Source organism: Sinohyriopsis cumingii, chromosome 16 (assembly GCF_028554795.1).
Source record: "Sinohyriopsis cumingii isolate HCF-2022 chromosome 16, ASM2855479v2, whole genome shotgun sequence".
Classification (NCBI taxonomy): Eukaryota; Metazoa; Mollusca; class Bivalvia; order Unionida; family Unionidae; genus Sinohyriopsis; species Sinohyriopsis cumingii.
The window spans coordinates 82,133,985-82,161,577 of NC_142976.1; the positions used below are offsets into that span (position 1 = coordinate 82,133,985).

The window sequence follows — 27,593 nt, forward strand, 5'->3', positions numbered from 1 at the left end:
TGATAACTAAGATTACTCAGACGGGTGTACAAATTTGTACACGGGCCAAGGCCAACGAAACAGCTCATTTGCGTTTAAAACCGAAATATTGATTTTGTTTAACTTGGCCAAATTATTATTCCTTCAGAAAAATAATGCTGGAAGACGAAGACTACAGTTCTGAAAGTGATGAAGATTATATCCCGTCAGGTAAATGAGGACAGAAATGCAGATTTTTAGGAAAGCTGATTGTCTGAGAAGGGACTAGTCCTACCTGTAAGACCTGACGCTGATATTTATGTTTTGGGCGTCAAAATGTGCTTTGTCTTACATGTAGGACTAAGAAGGGACATGGACAAAATTTATTTCAAGTTGGAGAACCATTATTAGATTCTTGGAGAAAGTTTACCGACTGTAAGGAGTAATATAACAGTTTCATTCAACAATCAGACATATTACTTACAATCATATTGTGTGTTTTTTTTTCTCCCAAAGAAAGATATTCTACCTTCCAATTACTTGCAATGTTAAAATACACTTGCCTAATGGCAGACCAACACACGCTTAATATATATATATACACACACACACACAGTTGGTTTAACTGCTTACCACAGACATCATCAACCGAGTGCTATCTTTCTATGGATGTTTCGCCCTTTAACTCGCAACACCCTCCAGATGGCGGGACGGCAGCAGTGAGCAGGTACTGTCTGTCTGTGATGGCTGCCATATTGTGTTTGCACAGCTATCTTGCTTGCTCTTCCTTTTATTCGCAATGCATTTAGCATCCTCGAGACTGACTAATGGCCAGAAACCATAACAACCAACTTCCACAGGAACAACCATGTTTTCCATCCTCTTTCCCTGCAAAACTCTACTAACTCTTAGTACTTCGTCCTCTTTCCTTCATAAATTTTTCTCTCATCACATTAAGTTCCACCAGGATCATTTTCTTTGCAGCTGGTGACCAGATGGCAACTTCAGGGTGAAGGGATGTCTGAATAGCATAAGGAAAAAAAATTACTTTCCAGTCCAAGTGGATCAACATCTATGAGTTTGCTTCCTGCAACAGTCCTGCATTTCCTGCCTCAGCAGTATTTTGTTGTTATCCTGCTTTACAACTTGATCAGCTGGTGGCCTTTCTTCTTTGGGACTCTCCCTCTTTCCACCATTCTCTTCAAAGGGTATCAGCTATCTCTCCCTCAGCACTTGGTTATGTGTCCACCTCTAGCAACCTTGAACCAGCGCAACCTGGTATCCTGACTATGTGTGAGCAAGTGTTACCATTCTAACATCTCTACTGTACTGGTAGGGATCTTGTTAACCATCAGTGGCCATATGAGCCCAATGAGCAGGACATGCTGGTAGATCCAGGCCTTTAACTTCCCTGTTAGTCCTGATTTGTCTCCACAGACCTTTCTCTACTTGCTGCCAGTGTCTGCATGAATTATTCGTCTGTCAAGGTTGACAAAGATTATATTCCATCAGATAAATGGGGACAGAAATGCAGAGTTTAGAAAGTTCCTTATCTGAGAAGGGACTTAGACAAATTTATTTCAAGTCGCAGAGCCATTAGCTACTTGGAACTGTTTTACTGGCAGGAAGAAAATATAACAATTTAATTTAACAAACAGACATAGTATTTACAATCATAGTATTTTTTTAACATGAATGGATTCTACTCTCCAGTTACTTGCAATATTAAGATACACATGCATTATGGCAGGCCAATGCACACTTAAGAGATTCCCCTTCCTGAATTTATCATATCTATTAAAATTCAATGCAGAGAAGTTAGTTTGCATGAATATAATGTGCTCTACACTTACATGCAGTGTCAAAATATTCTGGTTAAAATAATGGCTAGCTGATGTATCTTTAGGATGCCATTTACATGCATTCTGATTTTACATATATAACTTTATCAGGACAAGGACAGGCTATGCAAAACATGCTAAGAACATATATATGATAAATGTTGATGTATCATAAGCATATACATGTAAGTAATAAAAACGAATTCTAAAAGGGAGGAAAATCCATCCTTCACAAGACCATCTCTATCTTGTTTAGCTGGTCCTGGTAATATAGGTTCCACATTGTCGAAAAGTACTCAAAGCCAGTTCACACAAGCGAGGAGAATGCCAAATGTTTGACTTTCTCATTATTGATTCAAGGTTGCACTGCAGAAAACCATGGGTGCCATTCCCTTTTTCACCATCATGTCTGTTTGGCATTTCCAAGAGAGGAATTGCACCCCTAGATATTTTGTTGCCTCCTCAGTGGCTAGTCAGACGGTATTGGAGACTTAATTCTTTAAACTCAAAGAGTGCTACATGTCTCAGAGTAGAAGGGCATACCCTGTGTTCAGATTCATCTCATATTTATCAGGGCTCACGCTACTAGGCAAAGCGGGCGACTAAGTCACCTAAAATATTATAAACTTGGTCATATTCTGTTAGAAAAGCGAAAATGACTTTGCTCTATGATTTTTTTTTAATAAGCACATTGACTGACTGTATTTTTTAGATTTCCCCCTTGCCTTAGCCAGGTTTGTTCTGGTGTTGTATTGTAGCAAAATGTATTCGTCAAGCCATCAGATAGTTAGTGTTGATATCAATTATGCTGACAAACAAATTCATTCACAGGCATGTGTTTTGATAGTTGATTGACCATTAACCCTTAGCAACTATCACTGCCACAATTTTGCATGTTATCCTTTGATGATGATAACTTGTTTTGAAACTTAAGCAATAGTATGTAAATAGCAATTTGTGTTTAAGAACAGAATTGGTGATCTGGATATTTTAACTGCCTCTTGTACACTTTTGTTATGAAATTAGCTTGTAACTAGGGGCCCCGAGTGGCCGAGTGGTCTAAAGCACTCTCTGTTACGGATTACTGCCATCTCACCTCTGTCTGCGTGGGTTCGAGTCTTGGATTCGGCCAATGTGGGTATTTCAGAAAGCTTGCCAGTAGATTCTCGTGGGTCGGTGGTTCTTTCCGGGGTTTTCCCGGATTCTTCCTCCACCATTATTACTGGCCGCCATGTATAGCCTATCGTGTGCTGAAAAATGGCGTTAAACCCCACAACAACAACACAACAACAAAAGTTTGTAACTCTAAGTGAACCAGTAATGGGTAAATAATGATGGACATTGCTGTGTCAGGGAAGTACCAGTTTATTATATTGTCTGTTTTTGTAAACCATTGAGCAGATATATATACAGAAAAATATACAATTCATGAAAAGCATGGCCTTGGTATACTAGTGTTATTGAAGATTTAACTTTAAAATGCAATTATGTAGGTCAGAAACATATGGGGCAATGATATCTTGTGGAATTCGCAAGAAGCGCTGTAAGGTCATGGTTGTTTTCTTACTTGACTCATATTTGTGAAAATATGGGGGGGTGGAAGCAGTGAAAACAAATACTGTTTAACCAATGACTAAAATTACTATAAGTATATAGATAAATAATAAAACCATAAGTTTGCAATCCATTCAGTGGACTGTTGTAATGAAGCTATACAAAATGAGTGGTTACATTACAAAAAACCCTCATTCTAAAAATAGATGCACTCACATGTCTGTGCTGATTCGTTTTTAAAGAAGGGTTTAGTTTATATACCGACTATAAAGGAGCCATGTATGTAATTTTATACATTTCAGTGTGTTATGTATGAATAGTTGTGGTAATGTTTTAACCGCAACAAAGAAATTAGGACGAACAGTATGATCTGACACATGTATTTGCTGTCGTGTGCATGGTACAGGGGTTGTTTCAAACGCCTTTAAAAATCTTTCAAGTGCCATTATTGTGAACTTTTAGAAAGTATATAAAAAAATATTTAACAAATCTTGGTTAAGAGTAGTTGATAAAGCATTTTTACAATAATGTCATTTGGTTACTAAGTTAAAATTTGATACTGTGTAGTTTTATGGCCAAAATAACTAAGACAGTTTTCTACTTGCAGATTTAGTATTGCTTAAATCCAATGTTAAATGCAAATGGCAATACTGGCAAATAGAGGGTATATATATATATATATATATATATATATATATATATATATATATATATATATATATATGTTGTGTTTCTTTGCTTCCACATCTCCCTGTTAAACTCTCACTTCTCCCTGTTCCACCCAAAAGTAGAAGTCACTTCTCCCTAAATTCAAGTCTAGCTTGACCCCTGATATGTGTAATACTTACATAGATGGTTTATTTAAAAACTGTATTTCAACATTATTTTGCAGCAATCACTGAGCAGCATGTGGGTAGGTGTTGCCTCAGGAAAGCCCCCTTGAACCCCCTTTCCATTTATCTATCTTTTATATGCTGTGAAAGGTCCAATGAGGTCTGTGACCACACTGAACAAAGACGTTCTTATAAACAGATGGGGGAAAAAAATGAAGTTCCTTCTTCTTGCTCTGATGTTTTAGAGTTTTCCATCTCTGAGTCTCTTGGGTCTTAGAGAAGGATTAACAAAGTCTCATCAGAGATGCTTAGAGTTAGTAGAGGTAATAAACAGATTGAGAATTAGTTTTACTGTACATGGTTGCCTGTACATAGGTGCAGGGTTGAGGGGACTTGCCTTCCACCCCTTCCCATTTCACCTCTAAACATTTTGGCCAACATCCATTAAACTTAGTGGCTGACCACTACATGTTTGCCCCCTCCCCCAATAATTATGTGGGGTTCCCTTATACCCAGTAAGGAAGGAGCAGCACCCTCTCATTTCCACTAGGACAGAAAGTGAGTTGTATCTTCCCATGGGGGAAAGCAGCACCCTTGCCCATCAAGAAAGGCAGAGAGTGGATCCCCTCTCCTATTATTATATGGTTGAGGGAATTTTTAATCTGGAAAGACTAGCTACACATTAGCAAGAGATAAGTTGTGGGTTTAATGCCATTTACAGCACCTGATTGGCTATACATGGCACCCAGGATGACTTGTGGAAGAAGAGCCCAGGAAAACCACAGAGAGAACCAGCAAGATGGAGAAGCTGCTGGCAAGTTTCTCAAATACCCACGTTGGCCGAGCCCAAGACATGAACCCGCATGGACATAGGTGAGATAGCAGCACTTTAGACCACTCTGCTGCCCTGGGCCTCTCAGCATTTAAGACTTGCATTAAAATTAGTTTTACCCTATGAGTTGACCTATTAATGTTTTAAAACAGAAATGCTTTACACAAAACATCACAAATAATTGTGTCCTTTTTATTTATTGAATTTTAGAGGGAGAAGCTGTCAGCGAGGAGGAAGACTCTGGAGAAGAAGAGAATCTAGATGCCTTAAGGTCAGATGCAACTGATTTGGAGGCACCAACAGGAAGGAAAAGGGAGAAAAAAGTTAAAGATTTGCAGAGAAGGTACGTTAAAAATCTATTGCTAGTATGTTTAAAGTTGATCATTGTGTAAGTGTTAGAATGCTCCTTATTTTGCACAAAAACAAAGATTTTGCATAACTATGAGTCCAGGCAATATAAAAACATGAAGAAACTTGTATGTTGCTGCACAGGAATCCAGTCACCATATGCCTTGAAAATAAATTCTTTGGGAGTATTTAATAATCCTCAAAGCTGTCATTATTCCGCACCCTTTACACATAAAAAAATGACATGGTTTATGAATGAACATTTCCATAATAGTGCTTTTTAATGGAATTGAGTATGTAATATAATGTAAAAAAAAAAGGATGCCATTTAATTGCAGGTTGCATATTTATGAATTTATTATTAATTTAGAAAGAATTTGTATGCAATCATTTGTATTTTTCAATAAGGTCATTTCCAAAACAAAGATTGTTATATGCATCTCTGTTAGTTTATGGGCACTGTGATGCTATTCATGAACAAGCACAGCATGCAGGTAACATGGGACAAGGATGATGTCCATGTAAAGGACATTGTGGACACACTCAACTGGACTGGCTGCTTGGGCATCAGTACAGCCAGATGTTTTTTGCTGCTGAAACAGTGAGTGTGTCTGCAAAACATACCACAAAGTGGGTTTGGTGTGGTAGCCTTGAACAGTGAGGTAAAACAGTTCACAGGCAGGTGAAACCATCATTTCAACTGGAACAGTGATGGCAAACTGTGCAAGCGATTACTACAACCACATCAGAGTATTAACTCCTTTACTCAGACATCCAGGCACAATACTGTTTGTGCTGTGTGTGGTTGCTCAAGGTGTTCACAATGGATGATAGGTTTGTCATTTCAGGTCAGCCATCTATATAACATCTCACTGGCAGAAGCTTTGTTCACAAGGACTTCAGATTGTGCCGGAAGATACTCTGCTAACACCCTCTGGGTTTTTACCCACTGCATCACTCAACAACACCAAAGAGTGTGTTGATTTAGAGCCCATATGACTATGACGTGATGCCATCTTTGGTGATCCATTTTTGTGTCTCATGAAGATGGGCTACATTAATTGATGTCTTAGAACCCAATATTATGGTGGTCACTGCATATGGTAGTCATGGAATGCCTAAACTTTATATCGCTTGGAGGCACTTAATGTAGGTGTGGAAGCAGTAAGTAAACTTTTGCTGCCAACCATGAAATACCGTTAGCCATGCAAATCTTCATTCTGTCAGCCATCAGAATGCTGTACATTTTGGGGCACAGGCTGACAAAGGTGGCAGGTGACTGGCCAGCACACTTATCTTTAAACTTGGCAACAGCATTTTTGTTAGCCATGCTGTAGAGTGGGTGTATTTGCTCATGTTTTAGAGGCTGACATTTTCAGACATGTTGTGATAGACGTAGGCAGTCTCAATCTGCAGGAGCATCCTGTCAGTGTTCATGCATAGCAAGGTTGCTTTCCACCATGGCAGACCTGGTTATGACCATTGCAAGAGTCATACATAAAAAGCTTTCTTAGGTTGAGGATAATCTGCCCCATATAGATTGGGTGGTTTAACTTGGCCTTTGTGGACTGAATGGCAGTAGGATTTCCGCTAAATATTTAATGCATCTAAATGCATTCATCATGCATTACAGCTTGTCTTCCTCAACCTCAGCAATGTAAGATCCACCCAGAGGTATTCATCAGCTTGAAGAAACATTTTTCAAACTCCTTTGTCACCCTGATCATTGTTGGACTGTTTTCATGAGACCATTCACATCATCATTTGTACCAGAACTATTTTCATAAATTCATTTTAAACAAATTATTGAAAAGTGTTCCAATAAAACATGATAAGCTTCACTTTATCACAGATGCCTAAGTCATCCATATAAGATTGTTATCATTATTTCATTTGTCCTTAAGATAAGATTTGGAGTAAACTAGATATTTTAATTTACCAGCTTGAATAAATGTCAGTCCTTTCAAAGACATGTGACAACAGTAATTTTTGAAATGTCATCGTGTTTAAACTCTCTAGCATCCACATCTTATGTTTGATATCAACCATCTTTCCTGAAAAGTTTTGTCTAAAATGGTCTCTGATGTTTTGCAGATTGGGCTGTATTTTGTTAAAGGTGAATTGACCTGTGTTTATATATTTAATTTGTATTGTATGCTTGACCTTTGTCCATAATAGAGGGTAGAGATTAGGCCTATCAGATTTTTGTAAATTTGTGATTGATGTTTACTAGAATTTGAGTTGAATGGCTAACCTTATTTGAGAACTTAAAATGTTCTGGAAGTGAACTTGATTGATGGAAGTTTCATTTACAGTGACCCATATCTTGGGCACTTTATTGTGTCTTAGGTCAGATGAAATTAGCATATGTATAGGATGAGGTAAACCAAATTATTCATTACTGTTTTAAGCTCTATCTGTGGACTCATTTACTGTCATGTTCAGATATAATTTAAGAGTAATCATTTATTTAAATTATTCATTGGAAATACAAAGTGGTCATTGCCTTTTTGGACTAAAACACTGCTTTGGAATTATTGGATATTCATTAAAAGACATTCTGGATTATATCATTGTGATACATAAATACTATTCTTACATCAGCACATTCAAGTTTATTGGAAATCTTTCAATACATTTTATACTTTTGGACTTGTGATAGAACAGTTATGATTATTTTGGATTTAATTCACAATACTGTGTGTGTGATTTGGATTTTAACATAGCTTTAACAAATTTTTCAGTCATATCGCTAGCTACAATGTCTGCATTGTGGCAATGTATAGTGTTGTCTAGCACTGGTGCATCATGGTTCAGTCTGTAGCGTTGTGTCCCACCCAGTCACGTTATCCTGAAACCAGGCCGACCAGTCCTAGCACTAACCTCTTAATGCTGAGTGAGACAGCTGTTAGTACCATTTTTATGTCTTTGGTATGTCTCGGCTGGGGTTTGAAACTGTGTCCTCCTGCATCTGCGGTGGATGCTCTAACCACTAGGCCACCGGAGCGTTCCTTTCACACTACTGAAAGTTATTCTTAAATTTCACTTTTTAACTCAGAGAAATAAAAAAATTTGTTGATTTTATTAAACTACAGTGTGACCCCGCTATAACATGGTAGTTGGGAGCCATAGAACCCGACCGCATTATAGACTGAACCGTGTTATATGTAACCAGGTCAGTTAGCTGAAGAAAATATACCAAAAAAAATGTGTTTGTGGGGGGTGTAGGTAATAAATGCTTGCGGTAAAATACGTGCTTCATCGTCACAGTTACCATCTTAAATTGATGCATATTAAATGATAAATACACCTGTAGTGAAAACAGAAGACATTTATAATAGTTTACTTTATTTAGAATTGGTACATATACGTGAATACTATTTAAATATACATGCCTAATGTATAGCATGAACAGTATCAACACCGTGTACTCACCCGCAAACCTCGTCATACATTGAATCCACAATACAAGTGATTCCATCGAAAATATGCACACACAGAGCTCTAAAATATTCAGGGATCGTCCTGGGCTTCGCCAATGTCACAAATTACGATTTTGTTTCCTTATTGGCGACAAAAATATCCCATCTGGCGATTTTTTTGGCGACATACTTTTTGGTTATTTAATTTGTACATACAATCATGGATTTGGACTGGATAAATTAAAAGCGAGAACGAAAGGAAGCCACAAACTTGACTAAGCAATGCATTGGAATCAATCTGTTACACTAATGATCCTTTGTTCGTATTGACAACCCCATCTTTACAGTGCATTGTTACATCATAATCTGCTTATGCTGACATCTGGGCTGAGTACTGTATGCTGTGATACAGTCAATCATGCTACTGCACTATACCTACAACTGACCGACTTCTGAAGACGCGAATAGAACAGATACAATTAAATTGTATGGCTAATCCTTCTGTTTTTTTGTTTTTTTTGTTTTTTTTTTTATACATATACCAATACAATAGTTTTGCTAAACCTTCATAGAAAACTTATAACCTTTGAAGTACCGACTGTGTATAAATACAAAGCAAATGGAAAAAATCTCAATCACAATTATATCTGTCGCCAGTGCAGCATTTTACTCATTGATCTTTTCCTTTTGCCATCAATTCCGTGTTACGGCTGCAGAGACTTAAACTCTGCAACAAGAAATAGCTAAAAAAAACAACAAAAGTTTTGCATAAGTAATAATAATTATTTATTTCTCAAAATACAGGAGTGAAAGAATCCCTAAATTGGGTGTGAATTTATGCTTATATATACGGTCCAATATTGCCAGGTGTTGACTCGTGTAAGTTTCATTCGTGGGAATGGAGATCCTATTTTCCTTGTCGAGAAAATTTATACCGCATTCAGTGATCATTCTTGGGATTTAGGAAGCAATTCACTACAAGCTTTGGGATGCTAGCTATGGGGGGGGGGGGCTGCTGAGAGACTACTGGTGTCACCTGTCAGCACTGTAGACTGTGAATGTGGATTCAGTAAGATGAACTTCATAAAAACTGACATCAGAAATAAGCTTTGCATCTCATCTCTTAAGAATTTAATGAGAATCAGCATGTACAGATGTGAAAAATTAGACTTTGAAACTGCATTCAACAAGTGGGCAACTCTAAAATCGCGACAGATCTTCATGTAACAGTTTGTAACATTTTGTTAATGCTTGTTGTAATTAAAGTATTAACTAACACATCTTTTGTAATTTTCATTGTCTGTTACATTAATAGACTAAATTAACACTTGGAAAAATGTACACTACTTGTTTTGGCGACACTTTTTGAAAATTGGCGACAAAATATTGAGGTTGGCGATTTTTTTTGGCGACAGCTTTTTAAAAGCCTGGACCATCCCTGAATATTCAATAATTTTGTAACAGGTCATAATGGTCTGAATTCAGTGGAAAAACATACCACAATCACGTAATGAATGACAAAGCACATTTACTTTTCAGTACGTTCCAAGTCGGTAAAAGTTTGCATTTAAACTGCCGTTGGTAGCATTCGTAAGAATAAACTTTTTCCCTACAAAAAGGAAACTTTCACAGCACATTTTGTACTGACTTCCTTTGAAGAATAGTTCTTTGCTGTTATTGAAAGATTGTAGTTGGCTTTCTTTGAAGTGTGCATGCGCAATTGAAGTCACCGCTAAAGGACAGCTTTGGAGAACCAAACAAATGCCCATTTCTTATTGTGGCGGCAACATCAAATAATTGTATTGCATGATTGAGACTTCTGTTTTTTCCGTTTGCTGAGTACGTTTCCATAACAGGCGGTGCTTCAAAAGTAATGTGTCCTTTGAAATTTCAGCAAAATATTTTATCTGGGTGCATTTTTAAAAAGGAATTGGCCGTCATTTGGACTATTCTTGTTAGTTCCTCCATGCCTATTGGATAAACCAATAAGATGTAAAAAAAAAATAAATTTACATTTGTGTTAGCAGCATGATGCTGCCTTCCATGCGAGCATCTGAAAATTAACAAAAGCCAACGGACGATAGAGACGCAGATGTTCTGATGACGGGGATTATTACAGAAAATGTGAGTGTTCGGAAGGATTTAATTCTGAGTGAAGAGAAGAGAAATTTTACCTACCATCCACATATATATATATATTAATTACTAGCGAGCGGCCGAAAATCCGATGAAAGATAGATTACGAGACAATGCTTCGTCTGGCTGATCTCCGTTACCAGAAATATCAGCAACAAAAAAAACGGATATTTCACAACATACATCACTCCTGCTAGATGTCAAGATAAGCAGATTATGATATAACAATGCACTGTTGAGATGGTTTGTCGACATGGACAAAGAATTTGTTTATGTAACAATAAATAAATTTCAGTGCATTTTATTTTCAGTTTGCAGCTTCCTTTCAAGGGGCCTCTGAATTTATGCACTCCAAACCAGTGGTTGCATATAAAAGTTTAAACAGCCAACAATGTCGCCAATAAATTAATAAAAGCAGCATGGTATGTTTTGCAGCCAATAAGGAAAAACAGTCCGAGTTTGCAACATTAGCAAAGACATAAGCGATCCCAGAATAAACTTTTTATGTGTTTTTTCCCCCCATACTTTTAAGAAGAAAAAAATACTTTTTCTTGTATGAGAAAAATATGAATAAAATTTCCGGAGCCAAACCATGATCAGCTTGTATGATTTATACGCGATCTCCTCCCCAAAATAATAACAAACTTATTAATTTTTTTTCATACTTTTCAAGAAAGATTTTTTTGTGCACAAAAAAAATACATGTGTATGAAATTTCAGGAGCCACGCCATGACTGTGTTACATCCAAATTCATGTTATAACGGAGCGCGCTATAGCGGGGTCACACTGTATTTGGTTTCACTTCTATCTTGTACCTAGTTTAAGACCTACAATAGAGTTGTATTAACAACCTGATATATCATTTTGTAAGATTTATATTTTAATATAAAGTTCACTTTTCATTGATTAAGAAAATAGCCTTTCTGTTTAGAAAAATTTATTTTATTACATAGTATTGCAGTCACTGGTATTACATCACTTTCCCTCACCTCCCTTGACCAACAAAAACGGCAGAAATTGGTATAATGAATATGGTAATGTTACCCCTTGCTGTACTTTATTGATTACTTCATACCGTTTCAGAAAAAGGAAAGGAGGAATCAAATTGGAGGGAGAAAAAGAAAAAGATGCAGAAAATGTAGCAAATGGTGATGTATCTGAATCTGTGAATACAGATTTAGAAAAACAAATCAAAAAGGAAATGGAGGCAAGAAAGGCTGAAGAAGAAAAAAAGAAGGCAGATAACCTGTGGTCAAGTTTTATGTCAGATGTTGGGAGGCCAGCAAAAAAACCCGGAACAAACAATACATCATCTGCATCTCCAACATCAAGTTCATCGGCAGGGCATTCCAAGGTATACAAGTTTCAGTGGAAATTGTTTAAGTTTGTGACCTGTTTTTTTTGTTCCTATCAAACAGTAAAAGACCATGGAGGGGTACCAATCTCTCACATACATCACAACTTAAATTTTGCATTTAGTTCAGTTTTCAGGCACTGTGGAGTATTTATGTTTTGTAGATACATTTCTTGTTTTTGTGTGCTGGCTAGACCCAGACCTAAGATCTGTCAATACATCCATCTGTATTTTTGTTCATTCATTAATTTTTTCATTTCTGCACAATAACTTGAGCACAGCATATAATGTTATGCTGTTTTTTTGTACATCTGCAGTGCTCAAAGATATTTTTTTAGACAGGCTCATGGTTGGTGAATTAAATAAACTCACAAGCCCTGAGTAAAATTCCACAAGCCCGGACTTCAATTTCCACATGCCAAACATTTCTTCTTTTTAAAAATTGTCACACAACATTGAAATAGCTACAATTTGATTATAAATTCAATATGGTTCAAAGGGTTTTGAAAGTAATGCAGGTGTCATTAGTGTTCATCACTACACTCACTAGGGATTGGATGGTCCTAGTATTCAAACTTCTGCAGGATTCTCTGAGTGAATCCTGGTCAGAACTGAGTTGACATATTTTTGATGTGTTGTTTGCAGTATGTGCAAAGAATTAATAGCCCCTCCCCTTTCTTTTTTTCGCTGGCGTTCTTCACAATGTAAAACTCCATCAACCAAAAGTTTTGAAATTTATTTTTGGCTTTGCTGATAGCTAATTGCTTCCTAAATCGGCTTAAAAAATGAATTACACTTGAACACTATTCCAACAACTGAAAATGATCATCCTTTGCACAATATATATGCAGTAAAATCTAAATTCAAAGAAACATTGCGACTGCTTGCAAACTTGTCAAAAATATAATACATGTGGCTTAAACATTCTCAAACATTTTTATTCAATGCAATGATATATAATGGGTTGTTCCACATCCTGATCCTACATATGCAAATTAGGACAATGTGCTCACCCACTGCAGCCTTCAAATAATTCTCACTAGTTATTGCCAGTCAGTGATGTAATCAGTGAAATGGTGGTTTATACCAGACTTCTTTGCCTTCAATTGCCACTATTTAAATTGCCAAGGAAGTTTTACATCAGCTCCAATCATGACTTTTTACCATTCATACATGCTACATATAACTGGGATATACTGAAAGGGGTCTTGTTATTCTTTTCTTTTACTTTTTTTGTGAAAATTACTGAAAATTGTGTTTTCTCAAAACAAATCGTGTCGGGGGTTTGGGAGTACAACATTATATTTTTAGCATACCACATCATGCTTCAGTTTCAGATCTCAATTTCACTTACAACAGTGGTGATCTGATTTAGATCCGCTGTGTTACATCAGGTATGTCAACACCTTGAGAATACATTTACACATTTCATCAGTGGGATCAATGTTTACTCAGGAAATTTAAAAAAAAAAAATGACAAGCTGTATGATCAACTCACGATACAGGAAGGGCCTGATCTGAAATTAGAGGGGCATTGGGCTATTGTATTTTTTTAGCACTGATCTTTCCATCCATTTCTATATCCATCTGTTTGTTATCTTTTTCATTTCAGTAGCTGTAGTTTTACTCTATCAGTCATTAAGCTCATGGATAACTTGCACCTGGCATAAGTTAAAGCCTATTGACTTTGGAGTCATATGGTAATGATCACTGATTGAAAGAAGAAAATGGTTTCTACAGAGTATGATTAGTTCTCTGTTATCTTACTTTATGAATGGTTTGCACATTGCACTGGTCAAAAACAGTCCTTGGTACATTGTGGTTTTCAGTGATAATGTACTGTGTGAAGTTCTATGTGACTCACTGTTATGCATTGGGGTAGGATGTTCCCAATATTTATTTGAATTACTGAGGAATTCCCACCCTGGCTCGTTTTGTAGGAAGTGAAATTAGTGATAGAGAGAGGTAAAGCTCCGAGCCCCCAGTCAGCAATACCGACAATTAAATTATTAAGAACACAAAGGTGAAATCCAAAAGAATAACAATTTAATACAAATTAAACAATATTAAGTTCTCAACCAATCTGCTTCCTCTCGACCATGTGACAACCTATTTCATCACGTGATTTTAGTGTGAGATGGCTTTCCCCTGTACATGGTTTCTACTCATCTGTGTTTACTACGCCAATTGCTTTCCTCCTTCCGGCGTTCTCCGATTCTTCCTGTCCTCTTCCCCTTTTGTCTTCTTTTCTCCTCCTCCTTTCTTTCTCTCTTTCTCTTTCAACAAGGCTTGTTCCCCGCCTACTTCTGTTCTCTATTTCTCCTTCAACGGAGCTTGTTCTCTGCCTACTTCTATCCTGTCTCTCTGAGACTCGGGACTTGACTATTCTGTCCCCAAAAGCTTCCTTTATGAAGCTTTCTGTCCTTAGAATGTACTAAGAGTTTTCCTGCCAAATCACGAGTGGCTCCCTCGGAGTGAGTATATTCTGCTTTACCAGTACGACGGCTTACAAATCACTAACTCGTTATCAGTTAAAATGACTGTTAAGTTATGGTTCGAATTGATGGCCCCACCCTTCCTCAGTTCTGATTGGATATCAATTCTATCCCCAGTCAGTCTAGCTTAACAGATGAGCCTCAGGCCGTCTGTCAAAGCGGGGAGATTTACAGTAGCGTTGAGGGTCCTTTATTCTCAGAACAAAGCTTCTAACATCTATATGCGAGTGTTAACACCTAACGAGGCAGCTTTTGTACAAACAAAAATTGCCATAACAGTGCAGGGTCGACATACTCATTGCGCTAACCCATTCCTTTGTTCCTGACTTACGTAATTGCGGGCAGGCAAACGTGACATACTGTAATTTCCCTATGACAGGGGAATATGCAGGAAGAGAAAAAAAGAATTGCAACATGTTTTTCATCGCTATGACAGGTTTACTCATTTTTTAGTGTTCATTTTAAATCAAGGTTATATATAAAAGCTATTAATGAAGCCGCAGGCATAGATTTCACAATCATAATGAATTTTCACCCACAAATGGACATCATTTCCAAGTGAAACTTTGTCATATCTTATGACTTAGCACACAGTTACTGTAGGAGGATAAATATACATTTTTAAGTTTATAAATTATTAAGAAAGAATAAAATGTACTGTCAGAGCCTTTGTGTTCCCCTGCATTCCAAGGAAATTATATTACACATTTTTCTGAGGACACTGATTTACTGGTGTGCTTGGGGTACGGATGAAGTATATGAATTTGGGGGTACAATGGTCAAAGATTAGGGTCACTGCTGAAAAAAGACATAGTTTCTGTACAATAACTTTAGTGACACTTCACAAACTTTTTGGATGGCTAGCATTGGGAGTAAAGGAATTTCATGTGTTTTTTTGGTTAAATTGTCAAAGGCCATGGTCAAAGTGGTTGAAATATATAAAATGGTTTCTGCATTAAAAAGTTAAGGGCCAGGACTATTGCGATGGAAAGATTCACATATCTTTAGTTCAAGACCACATACCCTTACCAATGTTTGTGGAGTGCTTGAGACTTAAGGCAAGAAAGAGATTTTTTTTTTGGTTTTGGGGTATGAAAGTTTAATGTTGAGGGCATTGTGACTCAAAGACAATGAGTTTTGCATAAAAACACTTATTATAGATTAAGTTCCATAACTAAACTTTGGATGACTGGTGTATAAAGTAAGAAAGTAACCTTTAGATTTGGAGGTTTTCAGTCTGAGTTCAAGTGTATGGTAAGTCTAATAAGAAAATAATGTTTCTGTACAGTATAGTTAATGACTGCTTACATTAGACAGGGCATTTAGATGAAAAAATTGCAGTTGATACCAAATACTTAAAAGAAGCAATAGAGCAAGAGTTTATTAGACTTTGACCCATCTGGAAATTATTAACATAGAGTGTTACCATCAGAATGAAACTGTACTTGTGTACAATGCTATATATTTGTTTTATGCCTCAGAATGTAGGAGAGTAATTAACTTCAGCATGAAGCAGATTATGTCCTCAAAACTTTAAGAATCTAGTGTACCCCTGCTCCCCCAAAAAAGAAAAAGATTACAATGCAGAACTTACATGAAGACATAGGTAATGCTTTTCTGTCAGTATGTAATTCTTTGTCAAAGTTATAAGAGTTATCTAACATCAGTTGCTGTATTCAACTGAATATTTGTTACAATATTAATATATGCTTATAGTTTCTAATTGATATGCTAGTTATGTTTTGCCAGCTTAATTCCATTCATAGGCTCAACACTATGTTCCACAAAACCTTTGTTTTTTCATAACTTGCACTTGTTTGTTTCCTTTCATTTATTCTCTTACCATAATTTCAGCATGTGGTTGCCAATGCTTCTCCCACAAATTCTAAAACAGGAACTGTTCAGAAGATTGCAGTCACCAAAGAGTTTGATTTTGCAGGGGAAACTGTGAGGTAATTTCTTGTTCATTTCAGACTTTGTTTTAGACATCAAGGACTGTTTTAGAGGGTGAATAGGCATACATTTTACCTTCAATGAAAGCTTTACCTTGAGTCAGCAGAAAACCAGTATTCATGCCATCCTTGGTTGCCAGTTATTGGGTCAAAGTATTTAACACTGTGTTCACTTGTCATGAGTTCAGAAGCTAGTGTTTGTTTGGCAGTTTGAATATGACAATAACTGGAATAGTCTTTATCACACCTGGCCATCTATTATTATCTTAATTGAGTCATAAAAGTCTGCCAGATATATCCTACTCTGTAAATCCTGCCTTTGCTGTAGCTATTACCAGTATCCTACTCTGTAAATCCTGCCTTTGCTGTAGCTATTACCAGTATCCTACTCTGTAAATCCTGCCTTTGCTGTAGCTATTACCAGTATCCTACTCTGTAAATCCTGCCTTTGCTGTAACTATTACCAGTATCCTACTCTGTAAATCCTGCCTTTGCTGTAGCTATTACCAGTATCCTACTCTGTAAATCCTGGTCTCCTGGCTTTGCTGTAGCTATTACCAGTCTCCTACTCTGTAAATCCTGGTCTCCTGGCTTTGCTGTAGCTATTACCAATATCTTACTCAGTAAATCCTGGTCTCCTGGCTTTGCTGTAGCTATTACCTGTATCCTACTCCCAGAAAACAGAAGCCTCTGCATCATGTCAAAACCACAGTGACATTTAGAATTAATGAGAAAGTATCAAAAATCTTAAACAGTCCTTTGATGTTTCTCAGAAATAAACTAGTAACTTGCCTTCCACTGGGAAATATACATTAGACACTTGTTCAGGTAAGTATTTTTGGCATTTTTACCAACACCGTGTTAATAAAATACCAGCTATATTCACATTAAGTCAATTTTTAATTTGTGATTCTGCAGGTTGACCCTTTTGTTGAAAAACCAACACATTTGTTTTGTCCAAATTAACATTTGGACCTTAACACACATGGTCATAATTACCAAGATAATGTCTGCCTATCCCATGAAGCTGAAATTTGGAACTTTCTTCATGTGTCTAACATTGAAAGAGTACAAACTACTGTAATACAAATTGAAACTTATGAAATCTACTGCAGACATGGTGAATTCGGGAGAAATGATCTTAAAGTGATTCATTATTAAGTCAATAAAATAAAGGTTAAAATACTTTAAATATTGACAGTAGACTTCCCAGAATCTGTATTAATGTTCAGCTACAATTGTTGTACTCATCCAGTTGTAAGGCTACCTGTTTTTTTATGGTTCTGGAAAAGGTTGTTCAAACAATGGTGTAGGAGATGACCTAATATTTCTAATATTATTAAGATGTATTGATATTGACATACAGACATAGAATGCTTAAATGAATGATCTGGATACATTCAAAATATACAAGTTAATCATGTTTGACATTAGTTAGATTCATATCTAGATATTACAGAAACCCATTGTACTTTAACATATTTAGCAAATTCAGAATCAGTTACCAGAATGTTAGGATCAGTTTAGATAGATATGATAGTTTCATATCATGAAAGAAAATGTCTCTTGTGTAGAACAGCATACTAGGATGACTAGGAAAGTCTTGAGATGTTAATAAAGGATGACTAGGATAGTCTTGTGATGGTAATAAAGGATGACCAGGATAATCTTGAGATGGTAATAAAGGATGACTAGGATAATCTTGAGATGGTAATAAAGGATGACCAGGATAGTCTTGAGATGTTAATAAAGGATGACTAGGATAGTCTTGAGATGGTAATAAAGGATGACTAGGATAGTCTTGAGATGGTAATAAAGGATGACTACTAGGATAATCTTGAGATGGTAATAAAGGATGACCAGGATAGTCTTGAGATGTTAATAAAGGATGACTAGGATGGTCTTGAGATGTTAATAAAGGATGACTAGGATGGTCTTGAGATGTTAATAAAGGATGACTAGGATAGTCTTGAGATGTTAATAAAGGATGACTAGGATAGTCTTGATGTTAATAAAGGATAAAAAGCAGTGCATTTATACTTTACATGTTATCTATGCTGCAAATTTCTTAACTTGTAATCTCCATTTATTATCAAGAAAATTACTGATTAATGTGCTTCGTAAATGATTATTTTATACACAAAACCACATGTATACTTTATACACAAAACTACAAGTATGTATACTTTATACACAAAACTACAAGTATGTATACTTTATATGCAACACTACTAGTATTTTTACTTTATACACAAAACTACTAGTACAAGTCCCCCTCCCCATCTCTTAATAAGAACATGGTTTTAAGCTTATTATATAACATTTCATGTAATTTTCTAAATATTAAAAGTCTACAATGTCAGTAGAATTCATAGTATATTGGGACTGTAAAAGTCTGCAGTGTCAGTAGAATTCATAGTATATTGGGACTGTAAAAGTCTACAATGTCAGTAGAATTCATAGTATATTGGGACTGTAAAAGTCTACAATGTCAGTAGAATTCAAAGTATATTGGGACTGTAAAAGTCTGCAATGTCAGTAGAATTCAAAGTATATGAGAACTGTAAAAGTCTGCAATGTCAGTAGAATTCAAGGTATATTGGGACTGTAAAAGTCTGCAATGTCAGTAGAATTCATAGTATTATATTGGGATTGTAAAATTGTTTGTTGCTTCTAAAATATCAATGAAAGGATGGAAAATAAGACATAGAATATATGCATTTTTTAAAAACCTGTTTTTATATAATGCCTGTAAATAAACATATCTCTGCACTATTTCACTTGCAGACATATACTGTGTCTATGGAGAAATATCAAAACGTATGCGTGATTCTTTGTTGAAAAGGCTTAGATTTCTGCAAATAATAATTATTTCTGATGTATATTTCAGGGTTACCAAAGAGGTTGATATGAACTCCAGGGAAGGAATGGCCGCAATACAAAATGTACTGGAAGTCAAGGCTGGTGCAGCCCAGACAACTACTGCAGGAACCAGTTCTGACCAGTCTGACTTACCTGGAACCAGTGTAACAAAGCAGTCTCCATTGGGTGGATTAGGAAGGTTTGGAACATTTTATATTGGGATTTCTTAAGAAAAAAAAACAATGGTTCAGAAGGCTGTTATTGTGTAATTATTTTATTTCATTTAATACCCATATATGCAGTAAGAAGCACATATTCTACTTTGATGAAAACTCTGTTAAAATTGTCAGTTTTTAAGCACATGTAGCTGGATTCTAGTTCACTTCATTGGAGGGAAATATCTGCTGAACTTCACTTAGAACATCATTAGTGCCTAACATTACTAAAACCTGTTGTCTTATTACTACCTAACCCTAGTATTTGCTTACCCTCATGTTCGTTTGTATCCCCCTACCAATTATAAAAACGAAAAGCATCATGGATATAAAAATGATATACATAGCAGTCAGCATATTTGCTGCAAGGAAACCCTGGGAAAACTCCAGGAACAACCAATGACCCACATGAGGCTACTGACATGCTTTCTCACATATCCACATTGTACAAACCCAAGACTTGAACCCACACAGAGATATTGGTGATCTGTACAGCAAGTGCCTGAGACCACTTGGCCACCTGGGGCTCTAATACAGGCTTGCACTGATATGTCATATAACATGGCATCTGATTTTCAGCAATATAAATAATTCAGAATTCAGTCTTTTAAACTCTCATCAGTTATTCTTTTGACAGCTCTAAATTCATTCAAATTATCGTTTTGTAGTGGATTGAAGAGGCCTTCAGTTGGCGGCTTGGGAGGAGTATTGGATAAAATCAACAAGAAACAGAAAATCAGCACACTGGTAAGACTGTTTAATGCATAATTTCTTTTATGCATGTGTCCATGTTTTTTTCTATTAAAACTCTGCACTTTGTTATTTTATCTCCAATGATATTGTGAAAGTGTTTTGCCATTTTCAGGAAAATCACACTTTGATTTTGTGCAGCTTTTCATGAATTTCAGGAAAACTAGTAAATCATTAATATTACCTATTTAGGAATAAAATTAGAAAGAGTGCCATGAAATTTAATTAAGGTATTGTTGGTGCACAAATTATTGGAAATTAAACATTATAGCATTTTTCAGGATAACTATTCACAAAAGTGGGTTACCAGTTAAAAAATATACATTAATATAAAGTCATGCACTGGGTGAGCATTTTTTATAATACTGTCTTGCCAGAAAAGAAATCAAAAAATTGTGTAAATGTGCAAACAATTTATCTTGAACCAGCCACATGTACGGGTTGCAACTCCTAGATTGAACAGTTAACAAGTTTTACAAGACGGAACTCAAATCATGATTTCATGAGTGATATTCAACACAGGTGGCTGATTAGTTAAATAAACTGGAGTACAGTGTAGATGTACATTCAAATCAAGTCTCGGTTAACCTGAAACTTTTACTCTTGAGCCAATTCACATAAAATGGCTTATCTGCACACATGACAAAGTAGCATTTCATAGAGACCTCAATGAAATGGCCTTGGAGAAAGCAGGACTGAACTGATGATTGTTTATTTAGCAGTTAATTGATTTAAGTGTCATTCATGTACCTATCCTTATGTATATTTCACATTCTTAACCCTTTAGGTAATCTTGGTATTAAAACAAAAAAAATGAAACAGGTGTTTCCTTTCTATTGCACATAATGGAGGAGGATGGGATGAATGTTGGCTTGGTTGATATTTTATTGCAACTTTAAATTTGATGTCTAGCTTACCTATGGAAATCATGAAGAATCCAATGAATTTAAACTGTTTGACAGTAGATGGAAATCCAGTAGCAGAGATCAAGCCTGAAGGGCATAGCTGACTTACCTTGTGTAACATCATGTTCATATAATTTACTTCAAAACATCAAGAAAATTTGCTGCTGTATTGCACATGCATTTTATATATAATGCTTCATTAATTTCATGAAAAACTTTTTTCTTTCTGTATGCAACTCATTTCTTGAAGCTAAACATGTTTCCATCATAGATAGAAAGAGCTCAATCTTTCTATGATTTTGAAACAGCAGTATTTCTGACATGTTAACATTGTTATGTTTGGAGGGAGAACAAAGTTGGACCTCCCTTTGCTAGGTCAGTTCGGTTTGAATAAATATTTTGAAATCGTATAATTCAATAATTTTTAAATGACTTGCTTTGTTCAGTTATCGCACATGTGCTGGTTTGTACATTTGTGTGCTGTTTTAAACTACATTTACGACCGCCTAACTATTGACGACAGCAAAAACTATTGCTTTGTAAAAATGAAAATGGCAGTAGTGATTTGAGGCTGGCATTTTGATATAAAAAATTTCATTATGATATTGTAGCAAATCTTAATGTATTAAGTACTGTATTCCATGCTCATCTAATTCAAGACTGCTACCCTGCTCACTTGACAATTATTTGTATGAATCTTCAAGGTATATGGAGCCATATTTATGAAGCCTCACTTAATATATAAATTTTAAAATCCATTCACAAGGTTTTAAGTTGGGAGTGCACTTTTTTGTTTTGTGTGATACTATGAATTTATTTTCACAGGTATCAGTTTTTTGGTACGGCACTATCACATTTTCTCTGAAGCTGAAGTTCATGGATTGACAGTCTTCTTGTTTCTACATAAGGATCAATGTTTGTTTGGTCTTTATATTCTGGGATTTTAGTGACTATGAAATTCACAAAAATGGTAACCCTACAAAAAATGCTGAATTTACAGCACAAACTGCAAACAGTATTGATCAAGGGGTGATTGGGGTTAAAAGTACATCATCACAATCCTTGCAGTGTAATTCAGATTAAGTTTAGGTACTCAACAAAGCAAAAATAAAGGCAAGTTAGGCATGCTGTCACATAACTTAAGCATCAGTAAATCAGAGCCTTTGTTGTTTGGAAACTGCATTAGTTCATTGGTTTGAATGATAAACGTGCAAGCCAAAAGTCCCAGGCTTGAATCCTGCCCAGATAACCCCAAGTAGGCTGCTTTAGTGTGTCTCAGGTTGGCAGTTTACTCCCATTGTCTTAGCACTGTATAGCCCTTTTTCTGTTTTTGTGCTGTAAAACATTAAACAAATTACCAAACAATTATTCTGCTAATGAATTAAAGCAAGCAGCATAGATCCTGATCTGTGCATAGATCCTCATCTACCAACACATTGTGTGATGGCAGATCTAGGTCTAGGTTGTTAACAGTTTAATGCTGGTTATACACATTGATCTTCTAGCCCATCAAGAGATGGCAGGTCAATGTCTAGGCTTGATGATGATTATACACAGTGATCTGCCAGCCCATAAAGTGGTGGCAGGTCAGTGTCTAGGCTTGATGATGATTGTACACACTGATCTGCCAGCCCATTAAGAGATGGCAGGTCAATGTCTAGGCTTGATGCTGATTATACACACTGATCTGCCAGCCCATTAAGATATGGCAGGTCAATGTCTAGGCTTGATGCTGATTACACACACTAATCTTCTAGCCCATCAAGATATGGCAGGTCAATGTCTAGGCTTGATGATGATTATACACACTGATCTTCTAGCCCATCAAGAGATGGCAGGTCAGTGTCGAGGCTTGATGATTATTAGACACAGTGATCTGCCAGCCTATTAAGATATGGCATGTCAATGTCTAGGCTTGATGCTGATTACACACACTGATCTGCCAGCCCATTAAGATATGGCAGATCACTGTCTAGGCTTGATGCTGATTATACACACTGATCTGCCAGCGTGTTATGTGATGGTAGATCTTGGTCTAGGTTAACAGCTTGATGTTCATCATACACACTGATTAATATTAATATTAATATACCCCTACTTCATGGATTGGGTACTAATATGATCCTTTGTGTATCAACAAAGCAGCCAGGTTTGATTCACACTGTGCTTTTTCAGCCTACTATAAAATAATTGAACATGTTCCTAGCACATACTAAAAGAAATTAAATATTCCTCTTATTTAATATCAGACTTGCAGCATATCATTGTAGAAATACGTTAAAATATCATTAACATATTTTATATGATTTGTTTTAGTCTGCCATATTAGTTCAGCTGATAGCTTCTTCCGTTTCATCCTCGTTTCTTGTGTGCCATATAAGGACATTGCCACCTTATTTAGAAACATAAATGGATCATAGTAATATGATATGTATTGAATAATGTATTATAGAATATCCAAATAAGGCATAGCAAGCCTTATTTTGAAAAAGAATTACCACGAGAATCTAATGTTATATCATCTTGGACAAAGTACATTAGCATAAACATTCCAATATAATTCACATGATATAGTTTTAGTAATTTTATCATTGGCCAAACTTACTGAAAAACAAATCTTCTTAGGTAGTAGATTTTAACTGCAGTCAACTTTTTGTCTTTGGTAATAGTTTTATTTGTTCCATTATATTTACAGGATCAGATCATAGCCTCAACCACTTTGAAGCTACAACGTCAAAGCCAACTAACTGATCTGTGATGGTAGATCTTGATCTAGGTTTAATGCTCGTCATACACACTGATCTGCCAGCACATTATATAATGGCCGATCAAGGATTATGTTTTATGCTGATTACACACACTGATCTGCCAGCACATTATATAATGGCTGAACAATGATTATGTTTTATGCTGATTACAAACACTGATCTGCCAGCATATTATATAATGGCCGATCAAGGATCAGGTTTGATGATGATTACACACACTGATCTGCCAGCACATTATATAATGGTCGATCAAGGATTATGTTTTATGCTGATTACACACACTGATCTGCCAGCATATTATATAATGGCCGATCAAGGATTATGTTTTATGCTGATTACACACACTGATCTGCCAGCACATTATATAATGGCCGATCAATGATTATGTTTTATGCTGATTACACACACTGATCTGCCAGCATATTATATAATGGCCAATCAAGGATTAGGTTTGATGCTGATTACACACACTGATCTGCCAGCATATTATATAATGGCCGATCAAGGATCAGGTTTGATGATGATTACACACACTGATCTGCCAGCACATTATATAATGGCCGATCAAGGATCAGGTTTAATGATGATTACACACACTGATCTTCCAGCACCTTATATAATGGCCTATCAGCAATCAGGTTTGATGCTGATTACACACACAGATCTGCCACCATATTATCTGATCACAGATTTCAGTTTAAGATTGTTAAAAAAATTTGATGCTGATCATACTCACTGATCTGCTAGCACATTATATATTGTCAGTTCTTGGTTAACATTTTGATACTCACACACAAATCTGTCAGCATATTATGCAATGGTGGATCAAAATCAATGTTGTCGGAAGTTTGATGCTCATTATAGTCACTGATCCTACACTCTGATTTGCCAGCACATTAGGTTGTTAACAGTTTGATGTATCATGCTGTGGTAAATACGGTATTTTATCTTATTTTACTGATTCTATTTATTTTCAGGAAAAGTCAAAGTTGGACTGGAATAACTTCAAACAAGCAGAGAAAATAGTTGACGATCTGCAGATACACAACAGAGGCAAAGACGGGTATCTTGATAATTGCCTTAACTTTGAAGGGGGGGGGATAGAAATATAAGATATAATGATACTGATGTCTGTGGTGTGTATGTCACTAAATGTTAAAGGTTTTGCAAGCCCGTAACTCTAAACTAACTGTTGGAATGTGTTGATACTTGTTTAGAGGATGGAGATGGATCTCTTCATCAAATTGAACCCTAACCCACTAGAGTGATGGGTGTTGGAGGTCAGAGTCACATCTAGCTTCAGCATGTTTTGTTACAATTCTCTGCACATTTGTGGCTATACCTACGTTTATCTTTTTGAAATGTACAGTATTATTAGACAGTAAGCATTACCTCCAGGTTCACATCCTATGTCTGCCTTTACCTCCTAGGTTTCAACCCAATATTGCCTCAGTGTCACGGCCTGTGTCCGTCTGTATCCTCTGCAACCTAGCCTCAGTGTCATAAATTGAAACCATTGAGATCACCACCATATAACTGTGTCAGAACTATTGCAGTATGAAAAGGCCGAGTTGGAGACCCAGCATTATCATTTGGGTCTTTCCCTGCCCTTGGGGGAATGACTCTAGGTCATACCTAAAAACCTATTCAAGTACCCACCTATAAAGTATAGATACTTGCTATTACAAGTGGAATGAGTATATAGGCTCCTGGACCTGTCCTTTCACCACCCACCCCACCCCACCCCACCCAACACTCCTATCCCACCTCACCTACCCATTGGGCCCTATCCCTAGGGTGAAACTAAAAATTATTGAGACCATGACCCTATAACCACATATACACAGCCTTAGCATGAAAGGTTGAGCTATTTATGGTGCTAGCATTGGCCCCTGAGTCTTGTACTACCCTCCTTTAGGGACTTACCCATGAATCATAGCTTAGAAACTGTTTCTAGCCCAACCCTAAAAGTATTTATACTTCTGCTGTGCATACAAAGTGGAATTCAGTTAGAGTAACAAGCAGTGTCATTAGACTTAGACTGAAGAAAAGCAAGACATGAGGATCCCTCATTACTATTATTTGATTGTGTTTAATGTGCACTCGACTATAAACAGCATAGACCCCAGCAGACTGATTCTGCAATGCTCTTTCTGTCATATCAAAAAAACACTGTAGACCCTAATCTGGAGTGCATAATGTCCAGCTATGGAACCTCTTTGACAATCAGACTATAAGACTCCTTCCAATCAAACTATTGGACCCCTTTCCCAATCAGACTATAGGGTCCCCTTTTCCAGTCAAATGAAAGGTTGTCTTTGCTGTTCAAAACTAGGATCCCTTTTCCAATCAAACTATATAACCCCTTTCCCAAGCAAACTGTAGGACCCTTTTCTCAATGAATCCTTAAGACCCTTCCTAATTGAACTATTGGACCCCTTTCCCAATCAAACAAGACCTTAATCACCATTAGAAATGTAATTTTTTGCAAAAATATAAATTGACATTTACTGAAAAAAACGTTTTAGAAAAGTAAATTACTGAAATGTTTTTTTTTTATATTAAAATATATAGACTTTTTCATATTTGATTTCTTCAGCTGGCATTAAAATGCCAGAATCCTTGTATAATAGACAAATGTTTCTGGAGATAGTCCATATATCTTAAGTGTGTTTCCAGTTCATGTTATGCTGTACATATCACTTTTATATAGAGCTATATTTCAAGTAACACACTTTGTTTGAATTTCTTAAATAGTTTGATCATAATTTTTCCACCATTAGTCCAGTGTAAACTCTAACTACATGCAGTAAAGAAATAGGAAGACAAATTGATATTTTGGTGAAATTTAGCTATATTCCAGGTGTAGTGAAATACTGGTTTCACTTCCAGCTGCAAGAGAAACATAAACTATGTAATTTTTAATGTTGGTTAGGGAATAAAGGCTAAAAATCAGTGGTCCCTCTCAGTACAGTAGAAGAAATGGTTGCACTGCATTATTGTTCTGTAATATGGACAGTCTATCTCTACTTTCAGGTACATAGAGCGGTTAAAATTTCTAGAAAGAACGGACCAGCGACAGTTTGAAATTGAACGAAGTTTGCGCCAGTCTTCAAGCAGCAAAAGATAACAAAAGTGAAATTGTCATTTATTATGACATTTTACAAAGTAAATTCTACTGACTTTGAAAGATTATATGGCAAGACAGCAAGTTTATATTAAGAAATCAAGACCGTTTTGAACATTGCTATTAAACTGAGTCACAGACTCATAGTTTTCAAACGTGTTTCATGCAAGAGTGTTCTTATTTTTTAACTGATCAAACATCACTTGCAGTATCTTGCATAAAAATGTGTTTTGCTATTGA

The 27,593-nt window shown here is 36.2% G+C and overlaps 1 protein-coding gene across 1 annotated transcript; it reads left to right on the top strand.

Annotated features, from left to right (window-relative positions):
* Positions 1–3: 3 nt before the first annotated feature.
* Positions 4–27,593, top strand: LOC149780899 (heterochromatin-stabilizing protein CFDP1-like). The gene is made up of 8 exons (XM_089937994.1): positions 4–189; positions 5,229–5,361; positions 12,009–12,279; positions 16,629–16,726; positions 19,617–19,787; positions 20,472–20,550; positions 25,204–25,289; positions 27,263–27,593. Exons 1-8 carry the CDS (start codon positions 135–137, stop codon positions 27,354–27,356), a joined length of 987 nt encoding a protein of 328 aa, XP_089794120.1. The 5' UTR covers positions 4–134; the 3' UTR covers positions 27,357–27,593.